At 39.9% G+C, this 27,437-nt stretch overlaps 1 protein-coding gene across 1 annotated transcript in view; it reads left to right on the top strand.

Moving 5' to 3' along the window:
• Positions 1-26,719, top strand: part of znf609b (zinc finger protein 609b) — a 97,205-nt gene extending 70,486 nt beyond the window's left edge. The window contains exons 4-8 of the mRNA XM_032560220.1: positions 13,867-13,954; positions 16,095-18,402; positions 18,492-18,849; positions 20,277-20,654; positions 23,795-26,719. Coding sequence (XP_032416111.1) covers positions 13,867-13,954; positions 16,095-18,402; positions 18,492-18,849; positions 20,277-20,654; positions 23,795-23,838 — 3,176 coding nt within the window. The 3' untranslated portion in view covers positions 23,839-26,719. The remainder of the gene's footprint in view (positions 1-13,866; positions 13,955-16,094; positions 18,403-18,491; positions 18,850-20,276; positions 20,655-23,794) is intronic.
• Positions 26,720-27,437: the final 718 nt, after the last annotated feature.

Below are 27,437 nucleotides of genomic sequence, written 5' to 3' on the forward strand. Positions count from 1 at the left end.
AGATGCTTTTTTCCCCTCCTTCTTCTTCTTTTTATCTGAGAGGAAAAAGACTTGTCAAGCAGACGTAATTTATTTCTGTCAGGGTTTTTAGACTTACTTTGAAATTTGCCGTGAGAGTTGCTTGATGGGAAGAAGCTACATGTAATATGACTTTTTTTTTTTTATTGTAAGTTTTTTTCTTTTTTATGTTCGTTTAAGGTAGCCGGCTCCCTCCTTCCCTGCCCCCCTAACAAGAGCTGTGGTTTGAAAGGGCAGAGCGATCGCTGTCAAAAAACACGGTTTCAAATATCAAAAGCACTCAATTTATTACTGGGGATTTATGGACATGGAGAAGAAATATGGTCCATGTTAGCTGACAGGAACAAATTACATGTACATGCATGTTTTCATATCGTACTATTCATTTGATATACTGTAATTTATGCCATTGATTGTCAAGGGGTGGAAGTTAAGCATTTCTCTCACCAGCCACTGTTGCTAGTGGAATAAACAAATGTTTGTTTCTTTTTAATGTAATCAAGATCAATATTACGCAATTACATTTTATTGAAAGCTTTTATTATTGACCGGTAGTAACATACCATACTTGTGTACTGACATAGTGTTGTTGGTGGTAGCATGCTGTGTTTAACCCCAGTATAATTGTTTGGGTTGTGTTGGTAGTTTACTGGTTTTAATGAATTATGAAGACAAAAACTCCTACAAAGTCAGAAATCTCATGTGTAGTTCTATTAAATTATACATTATTTTCTGAAGATTTTATATGAAGTTATATTTCCATTAATTGCAATTCTGAACCCTGTTTGGACCTGTTGACTCTTATGAAATATTACAGATTATCACTTCTAATGAAACTAAATAACCCTGACAGATCTTCACAGAACAAAAAAAAAAAACACCTTCAAATCTATAAAACCTTCAAGTTGAGAACAAAAAATCACCAGATGGTGCATATTTTACCTGTTTCAATAAATACAAGATACAGTTTCCAATAGTAACACCATCTGCTACTTAGAGATGATTTGCATAAACTCATCAAATATACAAAATATATGTATACATTTAACTGCAAGGATAGCAGTTTAGCAGCTTCACACACTCAATTCAACATCATAATTATAGTTGTGTTTTTGCTTTATAGATGTGATTTTTTTTTTTTACCCTGATTTTCACAGAAAAACTTCTGTAAGCAAACTCTCGTTTTCTCTTAATGATATTTATTAAATATTTTCATTAAGTTCAAATATAGTTTACACGGTGGAAAGGCATCATTAGAATAAAAACCTGGCCGAACAGCTACGATTTTACTCTGTTTGGTATTTGAAAGGCCAGTCTGCATAAAAGGACATAAATGATTCAGCAAGCAGAAATAAAACGAGGTCAGTATTTTTCTTCTGTATACATTTTTCATGTCTTTACATTTCGGATGCTGTTGAAGTTTGTTTACATTTCATTCTAAGTTTGTTTAAACTGACTTTTGCTGTATTTGTAAGAGATGCTAAGAAGAGAACACGTAAGAACCTGTTATGTGTCGAGTAGAGTTGAGATGCAAATCAAAACGCACATCTTTAACGCCTCTATTGGTTTTTCTCTGACCAAGGCCTTTGCTTTGGTTTGATTCTATTTGATGGTTTTCCATCAAAGTAGCAACAATTCAGCCTTCAATAAAATTATCCACAGCCCCACTCTCAATTTTACCTTTTAATGAGCTATCGGCTTTGCATATTAACTCAACTCCAACATGAAAACTCTTTGTTTGCTAAGCATTAAAGCCAAATGTTTAGCTTAAAAACGGCTTCTTTGAATTTGCTGCTTGTTAGCTGCAGATAAATGAGCTTCTATTTATAAGAGAGCCTGATGTCGTGTCTCAAAAGGAAACATCCGTTTGTCGTTTTATCCTTAAAATCTGCATTCTTCAGATTTTTCAGTTTTGGTATAGTCAGTGAACTTATTCTCAATGACTTCCATTGTGCTGCTTTTCTCACACCACATTAAACAACACAAAGATATGTGCTGTATTCCCTCTGCATCATTTTTTTTATGGCACAAGCTCCTAAAAATCCGCTGACTGGCCTTGGAATGAAATCGACCTGGTTGCCATTTGCGTCACTCCCCCATGCAGCTGCTGTTACTTCAACAAATAAGAACCAACTCTGTCAAAAAAAAAAAAACAACAAAAGACTCAAAAACACAGCAGTCATTCTGATTAAAAGTGAATTAAAAAAAAAGCGTTCACCAGATTCTTTCATAAATGTAGATTTCAGGCATTTTAACACCTATCTAAATGTACGTGCGGATATAATTTAGCATGCCAAACAACAGCTGCTTTATCACCTCCGCCTTTTGGCCTAGTGGGAGTAAATGAACAACAAGCTCCCAGTAATTGTCTGCGCCTCACCCGACTCACTCTGAATGCCAGAGAAGGAAGCAGACGAAGAGGAAGCAAGCAACACATCATAAAAAGCGATCAAAGGAACTAGACCTCTGGTTAGACCTGACAACATTCTCGCTTGATGAGGATGAATGAATTTTTTTTTCTTTTTTTTTTTTTTTTTTTGTCTCGTGTAATTTGAGGCTTTGAGCATACATGCGTCCAAATCTGGATAATGACTTAATGGAAGCTAAAATGCATCATGGGTTGCTCTAAAATAAAACTCACATACATTTAAAAAAAAAAGAAATTAAAGCCATGTAGGTCTTTTGTAGAAGAACAAAAAATGTCTAACGTAGGAGAAAGTCTCTGTCATGCTGTCAGTCTGGAGGCAACTGAAGCATAGAGATCAGAGGAGGTTAGCTGGGTGAGGAGGGGGGTCAGAGCGATGGTATTTTAAGGCCTAGCACTGAAACAAATCCCCTCAGAGCAGACGAGGCAGTGGCAGCTCCCAGGGTCGTGTCGGCGGGGCGACGGGGGCGGCCCCTCCCAGGCTTAGCATGCTGATACCTCCAAATGCCATCTCTGAGATGCAGGAGAAGTTTATTGGTCTTGAAACGGAGCCCAGAACGCCTTGGCTCCTGCTCCAGGGCAGAGGGAACACAGAGGGGGCCCCTTTAGCCAAACACTGCAGCTCCATGCCAGTGGCAGTGTGGCGTTTAGACACACACAACACACACACACAGACATACACCAATCCTTCAGTTCACAGCAAGCTATTCCCAAAGCAGGTCCCACAGCTTCTTATGCTCCCTAATAGATGAATAATATAAGCTGTTTGTGATAAGTGTTTGTCTCATGGATTATTTATACAGCCGCCATCACTGCAGCATCTCCAGCTTTGGGTTTGTCATGGCAGTTAATAACGGTTAGGCTTCTGCATAGAAGAAATGTGAATGTATAACAGATGGAAGTGAAGTTTATCTCGTGTAGCACTGTCTAGTTGCTGCGTTGGTTCAAGCTATCATGAAGGGCCCTAGATATGAAGAAGAATGCTTTACATTACAGTGTCTATGTCTAAGACTCTTATTCTGAAGTTGGAAAGGAAGTAGATACGCAGTTGTTTTGTGGTCAGTTATTGAAAATTGGTAATGAGAGTGTATGCAGAGAGGTTTTGTTGGCACTGACAGCCACTAGCTAACCATCTAGCTGCTAACGATGCTAACTAAATTGTAGATCTGCTTTAGAGCTTCCTATTGGTGCTAAACTGAAGAACTTTTTCATTGACCAAAATCAGGGCTGCAATTGTGCACTTCTAGTTCAAAGCTTAAAATATATTCTTCGACCACAGCTACCTTAACCCACATTTTTTAAAGTTTTTTCTTTTATCCTGATTGGAAAAAAATTAGCATCTTCAATGTTTTTGGAATTTCAATAAAAATTCTATTATCCATGCTATTACAACGTTAACAGCATCAAAACCCGAAAGTTTATGATCCGGAGCATGACTAAAGCAGTGTTAGGCTAAAGACTCTCCTAAAGCTAGCATAGATTGGGTATTCTCAAAGCTAGCATAGATTGGGTATTCTCAAAGCTAGCATAGACTGAGTATTCTCAAAGCTAGCACAGATTGGGTATTCTCATAGCTAGCATAGATTGGGTATTCTCAAAGCTAGCATAGAATGGGTATTCTCATAGCTAGCATAGACTGAATATTCTCAAAGCTAGCATAGATTTGGTATTCTCAAAGCTAGCATAGACTGAGTATTCTCAAAGCTAGCACAGATTGGGTATTCTCAAAGCTAGCACAGATTGGGTATTCTCAAAGCTAGCATAGATTGGGTATTCTCAAAGCTAGCATAGATTGGGTATTCTCATAGCTAGCATAGATTAGGTATTCTCATATCTAGCATAGACTGAATATTCTCAAAGCTAGCATAGATTTGGTATTCTAGCACAGAAAACCAGAGTTTATGTATATAGTGGGCCTCTCTGTTATCAACTTACTTCCACACAGATTCATCTGAAATAGATTAAGTCTGGACAGCATCTCAGTAGGCCCCTAAATATTAAAATCTCATCTTGTCAAGATATTGTGTGTGGTTTTGTCTCATTGACCAGATATATCATCTCACCTGTAATAATGGTGCAATTTGTTTAATTTCTCCCTTTTTTACTTTCTGAATATGAATTAAACCAGTTCTGTATGATAAACGGATGTCTGAGTGTATTGCTCACCTGTCATCTGTCTTTTACTGACGACTCATTACATCGTTTTTCAGAGGAGCCATGGCCACTCTTTGGGACGTTACCTGAGGAACTGTACTTGAAAATAGAGGAAGCGTCGTCTGGACGCCTGTGTCTGTCAATCAGGCCAATGAGCAGCAACCAAATGGATTGCAAAGCCAATTACAAAAGACCTATTTTATTAACAGTTGGGCGCAGAGCCTAAGGATTAAAGCAAAAGTGGTAAAACGGTTTATTTCCTCAGTTTGCGCACAGACGATTTTCATTTGCGTATTCTTTGGCCGCTCTCTGAGCCAACTTTTACCCTCACCAGTGCTTACTGTGCAAGAGTGGAAGTGGACAATTTCCAAGCTAGAATGTCGCTTTCCTAAATACATGTGGTTAAAATGACACAATAGGAAACTTCAGATAGTCACGGATTATTGTTCCTGAGGGAGAGAGCCTGATTTGTTAGTCACACATTTAGTCCCAGGGTGAAGTTGGCAAGATGGTTCCCGAATTAACCCAAATCTCGTGAAAAAAGAGACATTTGTTCCCGTTCTTACTGGCCGACAACAGCCTTTTTCCAAACACTTAAACAGTCTCAAAGTATAAATCATACGCCTGGAGGAGTTGGAGGGCTTTGCCAGTGGTTGTCACAAGATATCATGTTTTCCTTATACACGTCAAGGAGAGCTTGAGTAATGTGCCTTTGGCAGATCCGTCTCTTAATCTCAGCACCATCTCCTCTAAGGAAAAACACCAGAGGGGTTGTTTTAACAAGAGATTGTAGATTCACCCGTATGACATTTGAGGATACTGCTCCCTGCTGCAGTGCTGATTACTTAGAAAACCATTTGCATGTAAAAATGTGGAAAAAATGTCAAGGATTTTATATTTTGGTCATTTCCGGCATGGTAGGCTGCTGTTTTTCTTTATGTGGAGGTAGAGACTGCTGCATGCAGCTGATAATGTTGGGCAATGTGGAAAGCATACTAATACTGCGCTCCGTTCCTCTCAGTGGTATAAGAGAATTGACCTTCTCACAGGCTGTTATTCCTGTCAGGGAGAGTTACCTCAGACTTTCTCCTTTTATAAACCAGAAGGCAGCCTGAACTTTTCAACTGCGGCTTTATAATCCAAATAAAATCATCAACCAGACCCATCTCACATCCAGCAGTCATCTGTACCATCTTTCACCTCCAGTACTATAGTCTATATGTGTACTTTATGTTTCTGCAAGGAAAGATGTTTGGATTCATCTGTTTTTTTAACATTCCTTACAGTTTGTGCATCCTTATGATTAGAAATTAATTAGTTAATGTTGTAGAGGAAATGTGCATCACGATTTTCAATCTTTAACAAATGCAACAAATTATAAATCTGTCCAAATATGTAGACAGTTTAAGCACGTTGGAGAAATATAAAGTGTAAACCTTTTTTTCCCCCTTGTGGTTTAAATATTTATCCGACATTACAACGTTTTGATGTGATGTGCATTGTGCCAGCTCAATACAGTTTCTTAGAAATTGCATGCGCTGCAAACAACCCCGTGGAGTGTAGGGACACAACATCTTTTTTTTTTTTTTTTTTTTTTTTTTTTTTTGTAACCCCTCCAGGGGGTCTTTTTGTGGGCTCCAGTGTCCCTTTTTCATGAAGTAGGCTGACAGGAAAGGGGGAGGGAGAGGGGGGAAGACATGCGGCAAACGTCGCCGGGTCCGGGAGTCGAACCCGCGACAGCCGCGTCGAGGACCCGAGGCCTCCAAACGTGGGCCGCGCCAACCCCTACGCCACCACGGCACGCCCGGGACACAACATCTTTAACAGCAATAAAATGTCGTAAACATTCCTTTTCCTACGACTTTAATTGCTCGATATTTGGAAGCATGTACAACTCCGACTTAAACACTTCATTCACTTCCTTTTCTGCCATTGCAGACCTATATAACAGATTACAATTCTAAAACAGAGTAGAAAACCAACGTCATTGTTCACAACTCCTCCTTCTGTGCTCTGACTGGCCCGGTTTAAACTCTGCCTGAGAAATCGAGTTCAGTGGGAAAAATCCCAGACGGAGTACTAAAGGGAAATGAGAATCGAGGAGCAAAATTGCGTAGGGTGTGGCCAGGCTGCTATACCCTGAAGGTAACATTTTATCTTTGCTATAACAAAGATAAAATCTTCTGACATTTTATCTTTGTAACCATTAAAACCAGAAACGCTCTGAACCCTCGGAAATGCCATCTTAAAATAGTGAGACAAATATTCATCTGAAACCAGCAGCTGAATTTTAATGGGGGCACTATAATGTACAATCAGTTTTTTTGAGTTTTACATTATGTTATAATGTTTGTTCCCTCTTCAAAAGCATACTTGGAGTGATGCCTCGATTCTTTCATGCATGTTTGAGAAATCCTTTAATCTCCATGGCAACCATTCAACTGTGAAAAACGCCGGGGTGGACCTAACGCCACCTTCAAGAGATGTTTTGATGACTTCCTGAAGGCGGAGTTTCGGAAAGAGCAGCAGTTTAAGCAACACAGGTCCAATTTTTATAGCAACTAAAGTTAGCATAGTTACTTATTTTTTGCTATAAACTTGCACTGTATTCTTGGCCCCTTTAAGATTTTTTTCTTACCATCTTTGTCTCCTTTTTTTTTAATGAGAATCAGCAATCTAGACTACAAGACTTTCATGTAGTCCTTTAGTGGGTCAGGGAGGATCAGAATATAGGACCACACAAGCTCCTAACCCAGGAGTGTTCAAACTGGAGCGCTGAAGCCCCTTGGGGGTTTTTACAGACTACTGCCAGGACTACATTCCAATGTATTACCTCCACAGTGCTGAAAGTGACTCATACGGCTCGTCCTAAATCGCTGTCTGCCCAGCATTTAAGCTAAAGGTCATCACGAGGACTTAGCATTTTGACACTCACATAACTGGACAAGCTCTACTTCCCTTTATGCACCGTGAGAGCAGAATAACACAGTAAAATGAAAACATGCTTGACACTTGGGTGCTCAAACGCTTCATTTGTCAAGGTTACGGTTATTGCTCGTGGCAGCACCCAGTTATCTTTTATCCCCGCTGATGAATACTGACACCATTTTTCTCATTGTTCCCACTTTTTTTTTTTTTTTTATCTGCATACAGCCTTTAAAAGCAGAGCTTTCACACAGAGCACTAGGAATGGAGACAAATGGATCTCTTTTAGCAGAGGGTCTGTCAATAATCACATCAGATTCTGAGTGTGTTTTGAAAGGTGATAATTGCAAGTGCTGGTAATTGTTCACACAAGCAAACACTTTTGTTTGTTTTGCTGGGTTTTTTTTTCTAAGCCATGCCTTGTACTATTCAGACATTTTTTTTACACATCAAAAGTCTAATAGAAACCTTAAATATTATGCTGCTAATTGAGTGTTTCACCTAATTATCGCAGAGAAACGATCCTCCGTTTTCAGAGATAACTAAGGCATTTTGACAAGGTCAGTCAGTGAAAATGTCATTAACCTCTGCAGATTCCTGTTGGGCTTGAGGAGGTCAGAGGTCAGCCAGTGAACTCCCAGCCAGCGCCGACTTCAGCAGCAGCAGAGGACCTGATATTTTTGCTCCTGCTGGAACTTAATGAAATGTGTTAAGTGGGGAGGAGGGGGAGGCTTAGAAGAGAACATGGCATACTCGCTACTCCTGACTTCATTTCTCGCCTTTCATTGTCCGCTCGTCCAAGCAATCTCGCACGTTTTGCGTTCAGAGTCCAAATAGAGTTTGTTGTTCAACAGCACTGAAAGGAAACGAGTGTTAAAATTACAGGCCAATTCCTCTCATTAATGCGGGCTTCATTCAGTTGTCCTGGGTGACCCTATTAAGCCCGACACAATAAGGGGGGATGTGAGGGGGAGGGCAGAGAGCGGGGAACTGGGTTCGCTTTATATCACTCTGACCCTTTTCTCTCACCCCACTGAAACCCTTCCCTACAGAACAAATCCCAAGTGAAATGCAGCTCCGCTCAGCAAGTTTTATTTTTTGATCTTTGAACTCCAGCAGTTTTTTGTTTTTTTTCTCCCCCTACTAAAATAAATCCAGAAACAAATCCAGTCAGTCAACAGCGGGATCAAGGCTCAAACATACACACGTATATTAAAGGAAATAATGTGTGCAAAGTCATCTTGAACTCTATCCAGTTTATTGAAAACCTGTTAACATTTGTTTGTTTCTTCTGAGAAGGACTCCTTTATATGCTCCAATAGATAGTTTAGAAAATGATACATTTTGTTTTTCACCCTTACTTCATATTTTTCATGAAATTATTTGCATTTATTTTTATTTTTGTCTGAATTAATACACTTATCGACGATCAGATGTTTATTTTATTTGTGCATGTCTAAAGCAATCACTGCGCTTAAGCTTGTGAGGAATTGAGTCAAAAATAGAAACTAAAGTTCTGTAGCGCCATTTCACCCTTTTTTGGAAATAAAGGAGCAATAAATGCCAAACATATTTCATTCAATGACTTCCCGTCTCTAATAGAGCCCATCAGTTCTGTTTTGGTGTTCAAGGTGGATGTTGTTTTGTTTTGTCTTGACACGTTGAAACTGAAAACACGAAAATTCAAATTAGTTTTAGTTGATACACTGACTCTAAATTGAGTTGTGTAGAAAATTGTCATTTTGCAGGGGGGGAAAATAACTAGCGAGAAAAAGCAGGTTTTGACTAATATCAATAACTATTACTAGTTTTTATTGATGTCTGGCCCGGCATTTCTGATTTTGACATTTAACCATTTTTATTCTTTATGCTGTAAAGCGTATGCATTCACCTGCATTTCTACTTCACTTGAAAAAGTGCATCAAAATACTTTCTGCTGGTTAATGCAGTTGTTGACCAAAACTGATGGGAGTTCTTAGTTTGGTGCAGAGAATCAAAAAGTCACTTGCAATTCCCATACTGTGGATTATTGTGATGAAAATGTTTACTATGATTGATTCAGAATTAAAATGATAAATGGGAGTAAACATCAATGCAGTTAGTCACAAACCTCCTTTTCTTATAGAGACCAGGGTTGTCACAATGCTAATATGGAAATGTATAACCAACATTATGAAAAAGACAATGTTTGCCTGAAAAAGGTTGAGAACATTTCCCTTAAATGAACACCAATTGTTTATGTTGAAATGTGCAGCGCACATACCATGTTCCTTAATGTTACTGACTCATAGCCATTGCTGCTTGTCCACCTTTTTTCAGGCACCGAATGAAGCCGTTAACAGCTGATGGTTTTATGTAGCTGTTAGCAAGTTGCTAATAATTAAACAGATAACCGTACCCTATGAATTACATCATGTGACATGGTCGTGATTTGAGTGTTTTGTGTTGTATTTATTTTTTCTTTGTTCTAACAATTGATTTTCTCTCTGCTTTGATTTGGCAGAAAGTTTTGTCATAAAAAAATTGTGTGACTTAAACTGTACTTCAAACTAAAAACGATAGCTATATATTAAACTACATTGACATTTGTAGCTCCGTGAAATACATTATGAATGCTCATTTGTTTGGTTAGCAACCTTTGCTAACCAAATATTGATAAGTTAATCCATAAAAAATAGTCAACAGATTAGCCCTAGACTGTAGGTCGAGCTCTTACTGTGTGATTAGAAGTATTTTTTAGCTGCATCCTTTGCTACAAATGATCAAGCACACACTGAAGGTATGCTATGATGTTGCATTGTAGGCAATTAAAAGCTTATTTTCTTATTTTTAAAAGTAATTGAATTATGTATTTGCGTCTTTTAATGCATTTCTAATATTTTATTAAAAAGGCTACATTAAAAAATACTTCAGAATGGGCCAATGTTTTATTGATTAATCATCAGAATAATCAATAGAGTAATTGATTACTACAATAATTAGTTAGTTGCAGGCCTAATTTAGTGTAACTGCAGAACTTAAGACTTCAGTATGGTATAATGTCCTCTCTTATTTATTGTGAGCAATTTGCATAAACCAAATACAATTTTGCATAAACCAATACCAATTTTGCTCACTTCTTCAAATCAGCTTGCAGTAACTGGTGGTCATGTGACTGAAAATGTGATTGAGTTGTCCCAACGTAGTCTTGAGGCAGCAGCAGTATTATTATTATCGAGAGAAAGCCAGAGGCTAAGATTTGAGGTTACTCAGAAGCCAAGGATTACAGAGTTCCTTCCAGGCTTTCGGCATGGGAAGCTGTCCAGAAGGAAGCCTGTCAGGGGAAGAAAAAAATAAATAAACCGAGCACCTGGCACCATAGCAAGGTGCCAGATAAGATGTTTGCATTGTGTATTTTTATAGCGGCATCACTCTGATTGCAGCTGCCTTTTTCACGAGCTCGTAAATATCCTGTAATTCCATCTCAATGCAGTTTCCTAATAAACGTCGTGCAATACTGTGGATGTTTTAGCACATTTTATTTATTTTTTATTTTTTTGCTCCTGACAGGACGAAAACAATCTGGCCAATTAATTGGCCAGCGTGACTAGAGTTGAAAGTGCTCGATAAGATTGATCGTTTCACCTTCTCATCAGCTGTGTCAAGAGAAATACAGGGAAATTCCTCTGGAAAACCCAGAGGCAAGCACATGCGATGTCAGATTATGGAGAAGATTTATCTTCAGGCAGGGCAGGGATCCTTAAAATGCTGCCAAACACAACACAACAGTTCACAGGAAGAAAGGAAAATAAACGCAGCAAAATTCCTTGAAAACGGAGCCACAGCTCAGATCTGAGTCATGATGGAAAATCTTCATAGTGACTTTAACATGATTGTGTGAGACGGTCGTTATTTAAACTAAATGAACCTGAGGCAAAATCTGGGCCAAGGCAACAACTTTATGCCCCGAGACATAAATGTATCCGCAGGATTGCAATACAATCTTTTAAAATGTGACTCAAACAGGTGACACCCAATTTTTGAACTTTTGTAAACAAAATGGTTCATGACAGAAACTATCTTGGGTTTAAAATAATCTATTTAGTATGAAATAATTAAGCATACATTAGACAAAAGGGTATACACTCTGGAGTAAGGATAATGTTAGCCAGTTCATATGGCAAACAATCCCTGTGATATATAACGGTGAATTAGAAGAATTGTGTTTTTTTCACAAGTTGTGGTTTTCAAAGTAAATGGATTATTCCCAAACGTCCAAACTGAAAATCTAGAAGCTAACTTTTAAAATGGACTGAAACCTATTGCAGTGTACAATGTTTTTTTTAAGGGTTTTTTTTTCTTCTTTTTTTTTTTTTACACCAGTCTCCTTGTGTGCAGATTGTGATGGTTGGATTTATTTTTTGTTCTGCATCATAACATGAGAATCCTGAGTGCGATCATATGACATGGTTGTGATTTGAGTGTTTTGTGTTGTATTTATTTTTTCTTTGTTCTAACAATTGATTTTCTCTCTGCTTTGAGTTAATTTGGCAGAAAGTTTAGTCATTAAAAACAATTGTGTGACTTAAACTGTACTTCAAACTAAAAACGATAGCTATATATTAATTAAACTACATTGACATTTGTAGCTCCGTGAAATACATTACGAATTGCAAAATGTACAAATACTATAACTAATCTTTGTAAAACACATCTTTTTTCAGTTCTTTTTTTTTTTCCCGAGGATTAAAAACAAATTAGTGTGGGAATTAATTTGACTAAACTCCAGGCAAAGATAAATTTATGGGGGGGGGGGGGGAGGAATCTCACAGAAACGTTTGAATCTCATTCATGATTCTCCATTATGCCGCCTGCATAAACGGCCGCATAAAATCTGAAGGGCTAATTTAAAATCATTAAGACTCGACGATTTCGCCGTATCGTTCCTAACACCCCCCATCCACTCTCTCTCTCTCTCTCCTGGCAGAGCGAAGGAAGGCTATATCCTGCACATCAAGAAAGGCTAGTCATTCATGTGTGCCGCCTTGATTTACATCCCTGCCTCGACCAGCTGCCAGAGCCATTTTGTGTTTGAGTGTTTCAAGAGCTTAGGGGGCGGACTCTCGAAGGCGTTTCAGAAAATGGGTCTGGGTTCTTTTAATGTGACAGAAATCCGAACTCGAGGACCCCGCCGCGCTTTTGCCGTCGCTTGCAGCCTTGACCAGGTGCTCGTGTTTTCACGGCCGCAGATTTGAAGGCAGGAGACATGTAGCCAAGTGTCAGCAGGTTGCTGTAAACATATATAAATCCCTTATGCTCTTCTTGCTTTATGCCAGAGGCAGCAGGAGAAAAATGAGGTCTGAACTGTGAATGTTTTTTGTGTGTGTGTGGGAGGGAGAGGGTAAGGCGGGGGTGAAGATTGTAAGCTAGGGATGGTTATACCATTGAAAAGAGGAAATGACAGAGAGGGTGAAGGAGGGAGGGAAAGTGGGGTGAGCAAGAGAGGTTTTCCTAAGCTAATAAAATGCTCTGGAGGATAGAAGCTGCCAGCCAGCATTCCTGTGTCATTAGATAAGTTAGCTCACTGCATCGTCCGGTTTCTCTGCAGTGCTGAAGTGGCAAGCTGAGGTCACCACCAGGGAGCGAGAGGGAGGGTGTGGGGCAATAAATCCTGAATGTTTTCACGCAGTCGCTGCTCTTAATCCTCGGAGGTCGTTTGGTTAGAAATCTGAAAAGCCTCAACTGGCGCATTTATTTCAAGCAACTTTCACAGCAGCAACTTGTGCAGTGTTCTGCTCATGCATATAAATACTAAGTGTATTTGGTCAGTTTTTTTTGTTTGTTTTTGCTTTGTCCTAATGATGCTTCTTTGTAATCATAAGCAGAAAATCCTGTTTTCCCCTTTTAAATTATTTAATATTTGTTTTAAAAAAAAGGAAAATTATTATTACTATATTCTCGAAATTACACAAATATTATTGCAGTAAAGCCTTAATATACTCTGTTATGCAACTCACTGAAGTAATGACTGAAATAAGTCACTTTTTGAAAATATTTTCTGTCATTTGTAACTTAATTTTTAGTAAAGAAAGCGAGAGAAAAAAATTAACACAAATCTTATCTAGTATGAAGATATTATTTTAAAGATATATCGCCCAGCCCCGGTTCGTTGCTTGTATAACTGAAATAATTTAGAGAAGATTTGTTCTGTTCACAGGCTGAAGGCAGTAAAAGAGTTTTTGCACTCTAATATTTATGTTTGTGTATTTTAAAGCTTTGCTTTTCTTTGTGATTTACTACAAAGTAGTCGTTGTGCTTTAATGTATGTCAACCTGTGATTTTATTTATTTTTTCTTGTTTTACAGGCATGCTGGTGGTCAATGTAACTTGGAGAAACAAGACCTATGTGGGCACCTTGTTAGACTGCACACGGCATGACTGGGCTCCCCCCAGGTGAGCTGCATACCCCTGTTTAGTTCCCTTCAAGTGTGGAAAAGCAGCTTTAGCGTGCAATTAAAGTTGCTGTCGTGTATTGGGGATTGTAAATGTCAACGTGGAAGAGGGTTCACAATCGCCACAAATCTCTGATGCATACTCTATCCAAACTCGCGCTATAAAGCCTCTTAACCTTTTCATATCGCGTGTGATATGAATCTGCTGTAGCAGCAACAGCTTAATGCAATGAGTTGCCAGTGCGCCGCCAGACCACCGAGTGCATGTTAGTCTTTATGTTGAGCCTGGAGAAACAGGATTCATTGGCAAGCAGCTGATGTCTCAGGAGGCAGCAGTGGAAATAGAAAGCTACTCTAACAAGCCAGATTGCAGAATCCAATTATTGGACTAAGAGCTTTTTTTTTCTCCTCAACACTGGATAGCATTCTCTGTCACAAAGGCTGCCATTTCTAACATCAATCTCATGGCAGTAGCATGAGGGTATTTATTTGGTCTTGTGTTTACAAATCCCCCCAACATTATGGATGCAAAATAAGCAGGATTTGTAAAATGGCGGTGTTACATTACCAAACACCTGCTTTAGGAAGGAAACAAAAAAAAAACTGTATCTAAATGTAAATACAAGTCTGGAATTCAAATGGGCATCTTAAGTGCACCAGAAAAAAATCCAGATTAAATCAGTGCTAATGGAAAACAAGTAGATGCGTTATCCCACTAATGTATCACTGTGGCGCTCAGTTTATAAGGTCTGCTTGGGTGCATTTGCACCAAGACTGTCTTACAGTTTGCAGCATGACTGCATTAAGGACCCACTATAAATTATTCAGAAATCTGAATATAAACGGGGGCTTGTAATTGGTCTAAATTCCTGCACCACTGTCAGACTGCGGATGTATTCACATCCCCTGCTGGGGTTGAAATTGTTTAGAGAGACTTGTAGAGGAAGCTGTGAGTCATAGCAACCCTGGGTTCGACTTTGTCACAGACTACTAACCTTCACTGCTGTGCAGAAAGATAATTGGGTTACTGTTATGGGGAGATAATCCCACACTGCTATTTTAAGTGTCTGAATGGCTTCATGTTTTGATGAGAAAGGAGCTAGAGTGTTCACAACTATTCATTCATATAGTATTAATTTGCTGTTTATTGTTAACAGGCTTATTTGTATAAAATATGTTGGATATTATGTTCAGTTACGTCTCTCTTGACACCTGCAGTTATGTAAAATAAGCCTCAGTTTAGCATAGTGGTTGTTTTTTTTATTTTGAAAGAAGTTAAATGCTGTGGCTTTATTGAACAAAGGGCAGTGACTAATCCTTTTATATTCTGGAATTTCACCCACCTTTTTCAATATTTAGAAAACTATGGTTACGGAAATACTCCAGAATTGTAGATTTCCACATGTTGGTTCCACAGTTTTCTTAAAAGAAAAAAACATGTTAAATGTATAAACCTACTAAATCTAGGTCAAACTATGTAAAACCTGCCTTTATTGAGAACTTGACACAAGCTTTAGTCGTATTATGATTATCCTCAGAATTTCCAGCTGAAATATTGTCCAATATTGATTGCAAAAGGAAAAGGTATTAATTTAAGTAAAAGGATACTCGAAATTGGCCATTTTACTCTGCAAACTAAAAAGTTTTGCAAAAGAAGAGCATTTCCCCAAGTTTTTTGTCCATTGCCAAACTAATAAAAGTATAAATTGTTTCTAGTTGTGCACTGTTTGCAGCTTTCTGCCCGATAACAGATCTTTAAAAAGCCTTCCAAATCTGATTTTGGCCAATACTGATTTTTTTTCTTTCTTTTATTTTTTAAACTAGAGTGAATATAGTTAAAATGCACGTGCAGGGTGGGGTCTATCAGTCTTCCCTCTCTCATGGCAGAGCAAACAGGGACGGTTTTCAGACCTTAAATAGGATCAGTTTCTAAAAGTATTGGCCCATCACCCAAAATTAAGGAAATTTTGCACTTATTCTTTGCACTTATTTAAATCCAGGCAAGTTCATTTGTGTAGCACGTTTCAGCAACAGTGCAATTGAAAGTGCTTTCCGTGATGGAAACAACAAACAAAATAATTGTGTAGTTTTATGTATTTCCTATAACTAATTCAAACATGTTTTCTTACTTACAACTGCAGATTTTGTGAATCACCCACAAGTGATCTGGAAATGAGGAATGGTCGCGGTCGAGGTAAACGAATGAGACCGAACAGCAACACACCGATCAATGAGAACAGCAACTCATCAGACAACAAGGGCGCCACCAACAACAAGACGCGTGCCGCCTCAAACACCAAGGGCCGGAGGGGCAGCCAGACGCCATCAGAGCGCCGCACCCCTCCAAACAGCAACACGGAGGATATCAAAGCCAGCCCTTCTTCAGCTGGAAAACGCAAGACCAAACCTGCTTCTGACATGGAGCCCAACTCCAGCTCAGAGGACACCAAAGGCAACAAACGAATGCGGACAAACTCCAACAATGGAGGCGTGGGAGCTGCAGGTCTCCCTATCCCTTCTATTAAGACGGAATCACTTCCACCGCCACTCGATCGCAGCTGTCCGTCTCCGATTCTTATAGACTGTCCCCATCCCAACTGCAACAAAAAATACAAGCACATCAATGGACTGAAGTACCACCAATCCCGTGCTCACAATGATGATGACATAAAGTTGGACTTAGATGGAGACAGTGAATATGGCGAGGACTCAACTCTCCACCCTGAACCGGGAAACTGTAATGGGGCATCTATCTCCCAGAAAGGATCTTTGTCCCCAGCACGTTCAGTTACTCCGAAAGGCAGAAACTTTGATGCACAAAGTCCATCTCCTTCTCCTGGAAAGTTTGGTTCAAAGCAGAGTAAAAAGAAAATAGTTGAGGCAGATCCAGACACAGGAGGTGCACCGATGGATGGCTGTGAAGATGGGCCATGCCTTACTGATGAGGCTAGTAATGATGGCATAGATGATAAGAGAGGATCAGATAAGCCTAAGAAGGCTAACACTGGTACAAAAACTGATAAAATTGCCCAGAAAAACTTGAAGTCGCCACGTCCTATTGGCCCTGGACCACCAGGATCCCAACAAATGTATCCATTTCCACCTGGAAACCCAAATTCCTCCCCAGGACTAGCCCCAATGATACAGGGAATCCCCAAGAGCCCTCAAATGAGAGGAGCACAACCTAAACCCCCTGCTATTGGAGATCCAGCTTCAAGTAGTTCCAAAGACAAGAAGAAGAAAGACAAAAAGAAAAAAGATGGTCTAAAGGACGCTGATAGCCCCAAGCCTCCGGGAAAGGGTGGAAAATTAGAGGAAGCAAAGCTTCCATATTCTGAGCCTTGTGATCAAGGGAACAAGGGAGAAGGTCTCCTCAACGGTTCCTCAGATTCCCATCAGAGTCGCTTGGCCAGCATCAAGGCAGAGGCTGACAAAATTTACAGCTTTTCCGACAATGCGCCAAGTCCATCTATTGGTGTTGCCAGTCGGATAGATGGCACTGGTATGCCGCAACCTCTCACACCACACCATGTGGTAAACCAGAATGGTGCTGACAACTCTTCAGTCAAAACCAATAGCCCAGCCTATTCAGACATTTCAGATGCTGGGGAGGATGGTGAAGGGAAACCAGACGGTGTCAAAGTCAGGACAGATGACCAAACCATCAGGGAAAGCGTCAAAAAAGCACTCTTTCCAAATCAGACACCCAACAAAGATTCCCCCTACTATACCAGTTACGAGGCTTACTACTCCCCTAACTATGTAAACCCCAGTCCTGGCGGCCCAAATCCAGTTGCACCAGTGGCTGAAGGTCAGGCTAAGATCAAAAGAGATGATGAACATGATCAAGTTGAGGAGAAAGTAAAGGTTGAAGTTCATGAAGAACGAAAACCTGACCCCAGTGTTGCTGGCCAACAGCAACAACAGCCCTCGGTCATCCAGCAGCGGTCAAACATGTACATGCAGCCCCTGTACTACAACCAGTATGCATATGTCCCTCCTTATGCATACAGCCCTGATCAAGCCTACCATAACCACTTGATGAACACCAATCCTGCCTACCGGCAACAGTATGAGGAGCGGCAAAGGCAGATGGCAGAGCAGAATCGAGCTGCTGAGAAGAAGTCGGATGTTGTCATGAAGGAGCGAGAAGCCTCCATGAAGGAGGAGTGGAAACAAAAGAGCCCAATGCCACCAAGCCTCTCCAAAGCCCCGAGTCAGTCAGATCTCGGAAAGATACCACAGCCGCCAAGCAAATCCAGAGACTCACCTTCTGAGCTGTCCTCCAAGTCTATTGGAAGCATAAAGGGGGAGGATCCAAAGTCCCAGCAAGCTGAGGGGCTAAAGATGAAACTGACTGAAGGGGGTCACCATGGAAAGGAAGACTCTTTGCAAGCTCTCGAGTCCAGAGGCCAGGCAGGGATGGAACAACCCATGTGGTACAGACAGGTAGTACCATTGAATAATTTATAGCAAAAATATTTTAGTATTTTAGTCTCACTTTTCAGATTTGTGCTGACATGTTTTCTTGCCCTCAGCCATACCCCGAGAGCCAGAAACTCCAACTAGAGGACGAACACCAGCAACAACAGCATCGGAGGAAAGACGAAAGGGAAAGGGATCGGAAACTAAAGGAAGAAAGGGTCCGGCTGAAGGATGGTCAAAGTGGACCCAAGGAGGATGGAAAAGACATCAGTGATTCCAGAATCAGTGCTGAGGACCATCGAGCCATGAGCAAAGACTCTCGTTCTAACCCGCACATGCAGTTCACATCACAACTAGCACAGCATCAAGGCTACTTGCCGTACATGCATGGATACCCGTATGGACAAGGCTATGAGCCCAACCACCCAGGATACAGGGGCATGTCTTCGGTCATGATGCAGAATTACCCAGGTATGATTTAAGACTTCATCCAAATGCGGTGAGCTGTAAAAAGTCTGAACTGCTGAGACTTTATTTGTATTTATTCAGCTAGCGTATGTATTTTCCCTGTATTTTATCCCGCACATGTTAAGTGTCTGACTGTATGGCATGCAAATATCTCGGTATGGTTTAAGGCTATGTAATCAGATCTTTTTTTACACTGCTATTTTCAATCAGCAGTGTGGTACAGTAAATTGAAAATAATAGCCTGTGAAACTATACATTACAATATTTCTATGATATTGATAGATCTAACTGAAAATCTAAAACAAGTGAAAATTGAACAAGATAGGTCTTAAAATAGTTTGTGATTCATTGTTGGTTGGTGAAAATAATGAAGTTTTTTGATCTACTGCCAAAGTTTATCCAGAGTTGTTAAAAACAGTAAAATGGGCCCGTAAATGTCATTTTGCTTAACAACATTATTATGATTATTAGATTATTTACATGTTAGCAGACAGAACTGAAATCTTTCATCAAGTCTTCTTTATATGAGCATTGTCGTTACATTAATAGTTAGATTAAAAATTATTGAGCACAAGACATTAATTACGTTCACTGAAGTTTATGGGAAGAAAAGATTGGCAATGAGTGACACCTTGAAAAAAATGCGTTTCTATTGTGTTATACCAGCCCACACCCGGGGCATCTGACCACCTAACACAACAAGATGGCAAATCTGCAAATCTGATTCTGGGGTAAAAACTACCCATGGCTGAAGGCCCCAGTTGGTTCCACCAAGAAACAATTCAGTGTGACCTTTACAGTGTGTGGTGTAGGCAAAATGATCTATTATGTAATTGATTTGGAACTTGTAAAGTATCCTTTGATATTCCATCTTCAACAACTCCTTCAGACACATGGTTGCAAGTTAAGCGCTAAAGTTACACTTACACTTAGTTACACTTTTCTTAGCTGCCCTTCGCTCAGCTGCTGTAGCGTAATGAAAATGTAGCTCTGGGGTAATTTAACTTTTTGGCACTCCTTGTAATTTAAACCACATGCTCCAGAAACACACATCCATACTACCTCACTTCTACTGTAGTGAACTTTGTTGTTTTTATGAATATTATACTCATCCAGTGGCTAACGTCAGAGCTTTCCTCTGCCAGTGAGAATGCAAATAAAAAACGGGGCATAGCTTTTGTGACTGCTCTGTATTAAGACATTTTAAGTGGTTGGTCTGGAATAAAACCATGTTTTAACAGAGTCTACACCTCTATTCTCTTAATTTTTTCTCAAAATATTTAAGAGGATAGTGGATTATATACATTAGATTAATATGATGACATTCATGGTAGCTGTGGTGTAAACAACCCAAAATATATTGTCAACAATAGATGGTAAACGTTGATGTATCCAAATCTGCTTGTCAAAATTATATCTTCCCCTCTCAGGTTACCTATCTGGAAGTTATCCATTTTCTACTTACGGGGGTAAAATGGTGGGAGGTGACGAAGGCAGCGAGAAATCCCGCGCTAGCCCCACAGTTTCTAAAACGGCAACGGACTCCAAAGCCCTGGACATCCTGCATCAGCACGTCAGCCAGTACAAGAACAAATCCCCCACGGTGGGCGACAAACCGCCCCACGACAGAGAACGGGACCAGGACCGGGGAGCCGCCGTCGACAGGGAGCGGGAACGGGAGCGTGAGAGGGACAGAGACAGGGATGTGGACCGACCGCGCTCGTCACCGTCCCAGCGCATCATGCCCTCTCACCACCACCTGGCATACCCACTGCTCTCAGGGCAATATGACCTGTCCTATGCCACAGGTATGTTAGTCTACAGCAGGGGTCTCAAACTCCAGTCCTCGAGGGCCGCAGTCCTGCAGTTTTTAGATGTGCCACAGGTACAAAACACTGGAATGAAATGGCTTAATTACCTCCCCCTTGTGTAGATCAGTTTTCCCAGCCTTGCCAATGACCTAATTATTCTATTCAGGTGTGGTGCAGCAGAGGCACATCTAAAAGTTGCAGGACTGCGGCCCTCGAGGACTGGAGTTTGAGACCCCTGGTCTACAGTCATCCTGGATTGTAAACAATGAACCCAGATCATTCAGTCAATCAGGTTTATTTGCAAAGCACATTTCAGCAACGAGGCTTTACATCACAAAACGTAAAAATATCATAAACACATCAGAAGCAATTGTGAATCCATAACGGACATCGCATTTTGTCAAGTGGTTTAAATCTTCAATGCACTTCAGTTATGTTGTTCAATGTTCCATTTATTATGGTTCAAAAGCAACTCTAAGCAGCTGGGTCTTTAGTCTTGATTTAAAGGAACTTAGTTTAGTTTATAAAACAACAGTTTTTTTTAAAATCTATTCTCTGCGCTCCAAGCAGCCAGTGTAAAGACTTTAGAACTGGATTTATGTGCTTGATCTTCCTGGTTTTAGTGAGAACTTGAGCAACAGCATTTTGGATCAGCTACAACGTGATTGTTTTTATTTTTCTTAGGCAGATTTGTGAAGACACTGTTGCAGTAATCTCTGCGACTGAAGATAAACGCATGGATGAGTTTCTCTAAATCTCGCTGGTATAATAGTCCTTTACTCCTGTAAATGTTCTTCAGGTAATAGAAGGCCGACTTTATAAGTTGTCTTTTTGTGACTCTGAAGGTTCAGGTCTAAGTCCATCACTACACCCAGATTTCCTGCCTGATCACTTTTTAAGTGGTGGAAATCCATAATACTAAACAGTTTCCACTTCATTAGACGTGGGCAAAGTACCTCTAACACTAAAACTCAACACAAGCTCACTGACAGCAGATTAGAAAAGCAAGGTGGCTCTGAAATACTTAATGTCGCCATTGTAACTCCAGTTTAAAACAGTAATGGCTGAGATGATTTCTGGCCCAGATATCTGTGCTGTAGAAATAAATAAATAGTGTTTCTTTGTCCAGGGTTTATTTGTGTGGAACACCCTCGGGCGTCACGCTGCACTCTTCAATTACATTTATGTTGTCGGCTCAAAGGCAGCAATCTGCAGAGAAGCTAAATTGTGTCCAAACAAAGCTCTCGTCTCTCTGATGCAGTCGAGCACAATATGCAGCGCAGCTTTTAGCCTCTCAGCTCATCCACCCTAAGTAGGTCCTCTGAGGACAAGTGGATCACAGTGTTTATAATAGAGATGTTGAAGATGCCGCAGAGTACGCACAGCTGCTGCGGCCTGCGGCGACCTCTGGTGGCAGCTCTGTGAAATTACACCAAATCTGATAAATGATTTGTCAAGATGGTGTGATTCATGTGTCCCTTCAGCAAAAATGCTTTCCAGGAGGTTGTTATGGTATAAAGGGACATTTGGGGGGATGATTGTGGGAATCCTGAACAAGACATTGTAGGATTTTGACGATTATATATTTGTAGGAGTCACAGCTGTGTAAAAGGCATGGCACTTCAGCAGCACCACAAATCTCTGCATCTTTGGAAACATCTTAAGTTTGGGTCTAGTAGTAGATGGCATTCAAGTCACTCCAGCTCCATTTTTCTCCAAGTATTGAAAAGCAGTGTTCCACAAAGATTCAGTTTTTAAGGCAAGATAATTTTACTAATTATTAAATGAATTTAAATGTATTTATGTAGGACCATTCTTACGTAATCCAAAGGTTTTTTTCCCAAGACATTAAAAGAAATATTCGCTCAAAAACAGCTTAATATGTCAGACATTGAATGCATATTTTTAAGTAGATTTATAATGCAATTTTAAATCCCATTTCAAGTTCCACGTTAAACTTAAATTAGAATCTAATCTTCAGGCACTGAACAGTGATTGAGTCTGATTAGTCTGGTCCTTTGATTATCTTTAATTGCCTCAGTTGCCAGAACTAGTTTCAGTCCTATTAATAAATTATAAGTTCTTTATTAATAATTAATTAAGGGATAGTGTTCTAAAAATCGGTGAAAAATAGCAAAACAAAAAAGTTATAACAATATCGGCCCGGTTTTTTTTTTTAACAATAAGTCTTTGCTGGTACCTCATCCCAGTTCAGTTCAGGAGTCATGTACACGTTTAAACTGATTAACTTTAGAGCACAGTAAAATAAACCAGTGCGTTTCATCAGAACTAGTTGATCGCCATTGACTTCGTGAAGGTGTCCCATTTAACTCGGTGTGCTTTGTAATGTTTTGGATGCTGCAGCGTCCCTTCAGAGCAACAGATTTCAGATCTGATAGACAGGAGACTGCAGCAGCCAATACAGTCTCAATAGGACAGAATCCAACATGTTTTTACCTACTGCTATTTTTTTGTTGTTTAGATTTTTTTTAAATAAAGAAAAACAAATGTTTTATTGTTATTATGTTTAAAGCATTTTCTTCAATGGGGTATCAAAAGTTACAGAAAGTAACATACAAAAAAAGAATCACATAATTTGCAAACTTTTGACAAAAAAAAAAACTCATAATAAAGAACTGCATTGGATACTCATGTCTACCAGTAAGTTGACATGAGTAGAACCTGCCTGTTAAATGCAACCAGATAAGATTTGTTGGTAACTGATTCTGTATAAATTAACTATGTCGGATTAAAAAAATAACTAACGCTTCCTTGTAAAGTATGTATAGCTGTACTCTGGCTCTTTTTGTTTCTTCTGTACCAACTTCAGAAATCAGTTCAGCGACATGAATTTGAAACGCGAGCATTACTAAATATTTTTTAAAAAGTGACATTTAATTGAAAATAAAATAAAATGGTAAAACTCAGTCAAAAAACAGACACATCTGACTTCTCAACAAGGTTAAATACACACAAAAAAAAAAGAAAAATGAAAAATACCAGACTGTATTCTATGCTTTTAACATGTTAACATGTTTGTAAAGTTAAATGAAATAATAACTTTGACCAAAAAAATTCTATACATATAAAGACCAGTAATCTGTTATTAACAGGGTTGTTTTGTGTGTCTCTTGTAGGGAAACCTGACCGTCACACCTCAACACTGCAGAGATTCATGTGACTGGCTCACATGAGAGCAACATCCTCTGGTTGTTACCTTGTAGACATCAGTTGAATGGTGTTTCGATCTTTTATTTTTTAGTTTCTCTGCCCCAAGGCAAGGCAGAATGTTGTTGCTGTTCTTTTTTTCTTTTGTTTCCTTCTCCTCACGAAAGACCCCAAATTTTCCGATCCGAGGACTGTAACACGACTCAAGAGTATAACCCAGGTTCAAAGCCATCGCTCTGCCCCTTCCCGCAGAGGAAACACCGACCCGCTGAATACCTAGTCTTTGCACTGTCGACAAATACAATGCAAAAAGAGACTGCCAGAACAGCTTTTCGTGTTTTCTTTATGATTTGTTTTTTTTTGTTGTTGTTGTTGTTTTCAGACTGCATTGTTTCTTTTTGTCACACAGAAAAGAACTTGGCGGGTTGAATTTGGGGTACTTGGGAGGGGTAGGAAGGAGGGAAAGAGGCGTCGGCTAAACTAAAGACTGGCTTTACAGTACGCCGTGAAACAACAGTATATCCTTAACTTGACAAATGTTCAGCTATGTTTAGGGGAGAGGAAGGGGGAGGATGGTAACAGCTGCTTTCTTCAGAGACTTAAGAGCCTGAGAGTGAAGTTTTCCCATCTTCATCGTCATCACTTCAAGTTTTTTGGCTTTTATTTTCTTCTTTTTTTTTTTGTTTCGTTTCCTAAAGGAACGCCTCACATTTAGTTTCAGGGATGATGCCGTCATGTTTCAGCGAACACACCTCATGGAGAAACAAACCAACACTATTCGTGTCTCCTTTTCTCTCTCTCTCTTTCTCTAAACTCTCTTTCATATCATTGTGTGTCCATCTTCGGAAGTGTCTGACGCCGGGTTCAGTCGTGTTTTTGATTTAGTTTTTTAAATATGTGTTTTTTTTTTGGTCCCCTTCACCATAAACGGAGTCGCATCCACTTTAAACGGTGAAGCCACATCAGCGAGCGATCGGGTTTGTTTAGTCACTGCGCTTCTTTCACTCTGATTGTTTTCCTGTAAACAGTGTAAAACCTGGGCTCATGAATTGTTCTGCTGTAATATATAGGCTTCCAACCCTTTCTGTGCGTAAATGTTTGTATTTATTCAAGCATGCAACCGTTAGAGAAACTTGTCAAAAAGCCGTCTTGCTTTTTTTGGCCACGCTGAGCACAGACCATTACCGTCGCCCGGGTGTTTTTGTGCGTTTTCTTTTGGTTTTCCTCATCTTGGGTTCACATCTCTGTTCGCCCCCTCAAAACGCGTGCCTCTAAATTAGCGTCTCCGCTACGCCGAGCTAACTAATCCAGTCAGATGAAGTGAAAACGGAAGGAAGTCTGAGTGATTTTTTTAAATTTTATTTTTGGGGCTAATGTGATCGGGGGCGGGGGGGTCTCTTCTCTTTTGCTCATGTGGCTTCACCGTAACAACTGGTAGGTCAGATCCATGGTGACCAAGCAGACCCTAATTCACATCAGATTCTGACACCTGATTTAAAAATATAAATAAACACTAAATTAAACGGCCTGCCTCGGAGTCGCTGAGAAGTCTTACAACATGTGAGTCCCGCTCCGTAAATTCCCACTGGTGAGCTTTTTTATCGACGTGAGCGTGGCCCCCGTTCTACCCGAGGCTTTAAATTACACGGCTCCCAAACCACAGGGGGTGTTTTTTGGGGTGAAATCCTATCCATGTGCTGCTCACTTTGATTACAGGTTACCGATTGTTGAAGGTTTAAGGTCATACCATGGTGTTTGAACCATTTTAATGACAGGATATTGACCATATATTTTTTCTTTTTTTAAAGTAATTTTTTTTTATTATTATTTCTCCCCTCCACCCCCCACTGCACAAACAGTGAATCATGCCTAACGACCCCCACCTGGCGTCCAAACCAGGCATTTCTCACATTTAACAAACCGCAGCGATTCATTTTGAGGTTCACGGACATTCCTGGTGGGGGGGGGGGGTAAAAAGAAAGTTACCAGTTTCTTGCCCCCGAAAAGAAGAAGGAGAAAGGAAACAAAGAAAAGTTGACAGGACGGTATATATTTTGACTTTGTGCGCATTTTAAAGAAGAATGGCTGACATGATTTAAAAGCTGAATGTGGTGGTGTGTGACTTGTACTTAATCTGTAAGGGTAATCTAGGCAGCTGTGATGTTGTCATTAAAGTCAGTGGGGTTTTAGTACCAGCAGACTGCATATAGTTTTATCAGACAATGGTTGTGACAAGTGCATTTGTTCTCTCTCTCTCTCTCTCTCTCTCTCTCTCTCTCTCGTTCTCTTTCTCTGAGAGTAGTGTTATCTCAGTAGTAAGCAAAGCCCAGTGAAAATCATTTATTCTAAAGTGTATGAAAAAGCCAGAAAAGTTAACGTTTGCTATCAACATATTGGAAAGTGCTTGGCTCTTGTATTTCGCAGGACTGTATTTGTTTCATGGTGAAGAGTATATTTATTGGCCAGCAGTTGTCTCAATTGGTGCCTAGTCGAACATTCTTCTGTGAGAACACAGAGACACTCGCTCGTTTGTCTTTTTTTTTTCCTCACCCCACCTCCTGTCACACGGCCACCCTCCCCCATCCCGCCTTCCCCTCCGTTTTAACCCCACCGTCCTGCCTCTCCTTAATCCCCCCCACAACCCTCTCACCCGACCCCCTCCAAAAGTACCGGAGCTCGGTGCTTGCAAGGATGTTTACAATGTCTTCATTTTCTTTCTGTGTGAGAAATTCAGAACTCTTCTCCCTCCCTCCCCCCGTCTTCTGTCCTTTGTTGTCTTTCCTTTCAGGAGTTTGTGTAAAGTGTACATTACCATGGTTCTTTTTTATACAATACTCTGTAACTTGCCTTTGTAAATTTGGGCTGGAAAAAAAATAAATCTTTTTATGAGACAATCTGTCCTAAGAACTGCTCAATGGCTTTTTCTCTCCTCCGTTGTTCATCGGTTGTGCTAAACGTTTTCTTTGAAAATGTGTTTTTGATCTTCTTCAGCCTCGTTTTACTCCTTCGCCCGTGGATTAAAATTCAGTGGATGTTTAAATATTTCTTAGTCATCCGGAGAGTTTCACATCTTAAGACCTACGAAGGCTCGACAGGCCCAGCGAAGAGAGAAGCAGCCTGGTTACTGAGGAGGAGCTGCAGAGAGTCACAGCTCAGGTGACGACAAGTCTACTGCTCGAACAGCATTTAGCAATGCTAACTGCATAATTCACCTCTGGTTTATGGAAGAGTTGCCAAAAAAAAAAAAGAAAAGCTATAAGGTGTCCAAGAAGAAATTTAGCGGGACAGCAGAGACGTGGAAGCTGATCTGGTCACACAAGATCGAAACTGAACTTCTTGGCCAAGATGTTATGTGACAAAGAAAAACAACGTTTCGCCGCGACATCCTGAACTTGAAATTCAACTTAAACGCTCTAAACATGACGCCAGAGAATAAAGGAATGGGCAACTACATTGTTATTGTGCGTAAAATCCTTGAAAATCCTTTAATTTCAATTGGGCATTTCCAAGGTTTGGAAAGTACTAAATGTTTGATTAAAAGCCATGTTATTTATAGTTGAAACCAGATATTTTTAAACACCTTATAAAAAGAGACATGAATTATTTTTTTTT

This window comes from Xiphophorus hellerii, chromosome 4 (assembly GCF_003331165.1).
Source record: "Xiphophorus hellerii strain 12219 chromosome 4, Xiphophorus_hellerii-4.1, whole genome shotgun sequence".
NCBI classification, from domain to species: Eukaryota; Metazoa; Chordata; class Actinopteri; order Cyprinodontiformes; family Poeciliidae; genus Xiphophorus; species Xiphophorus hellerii.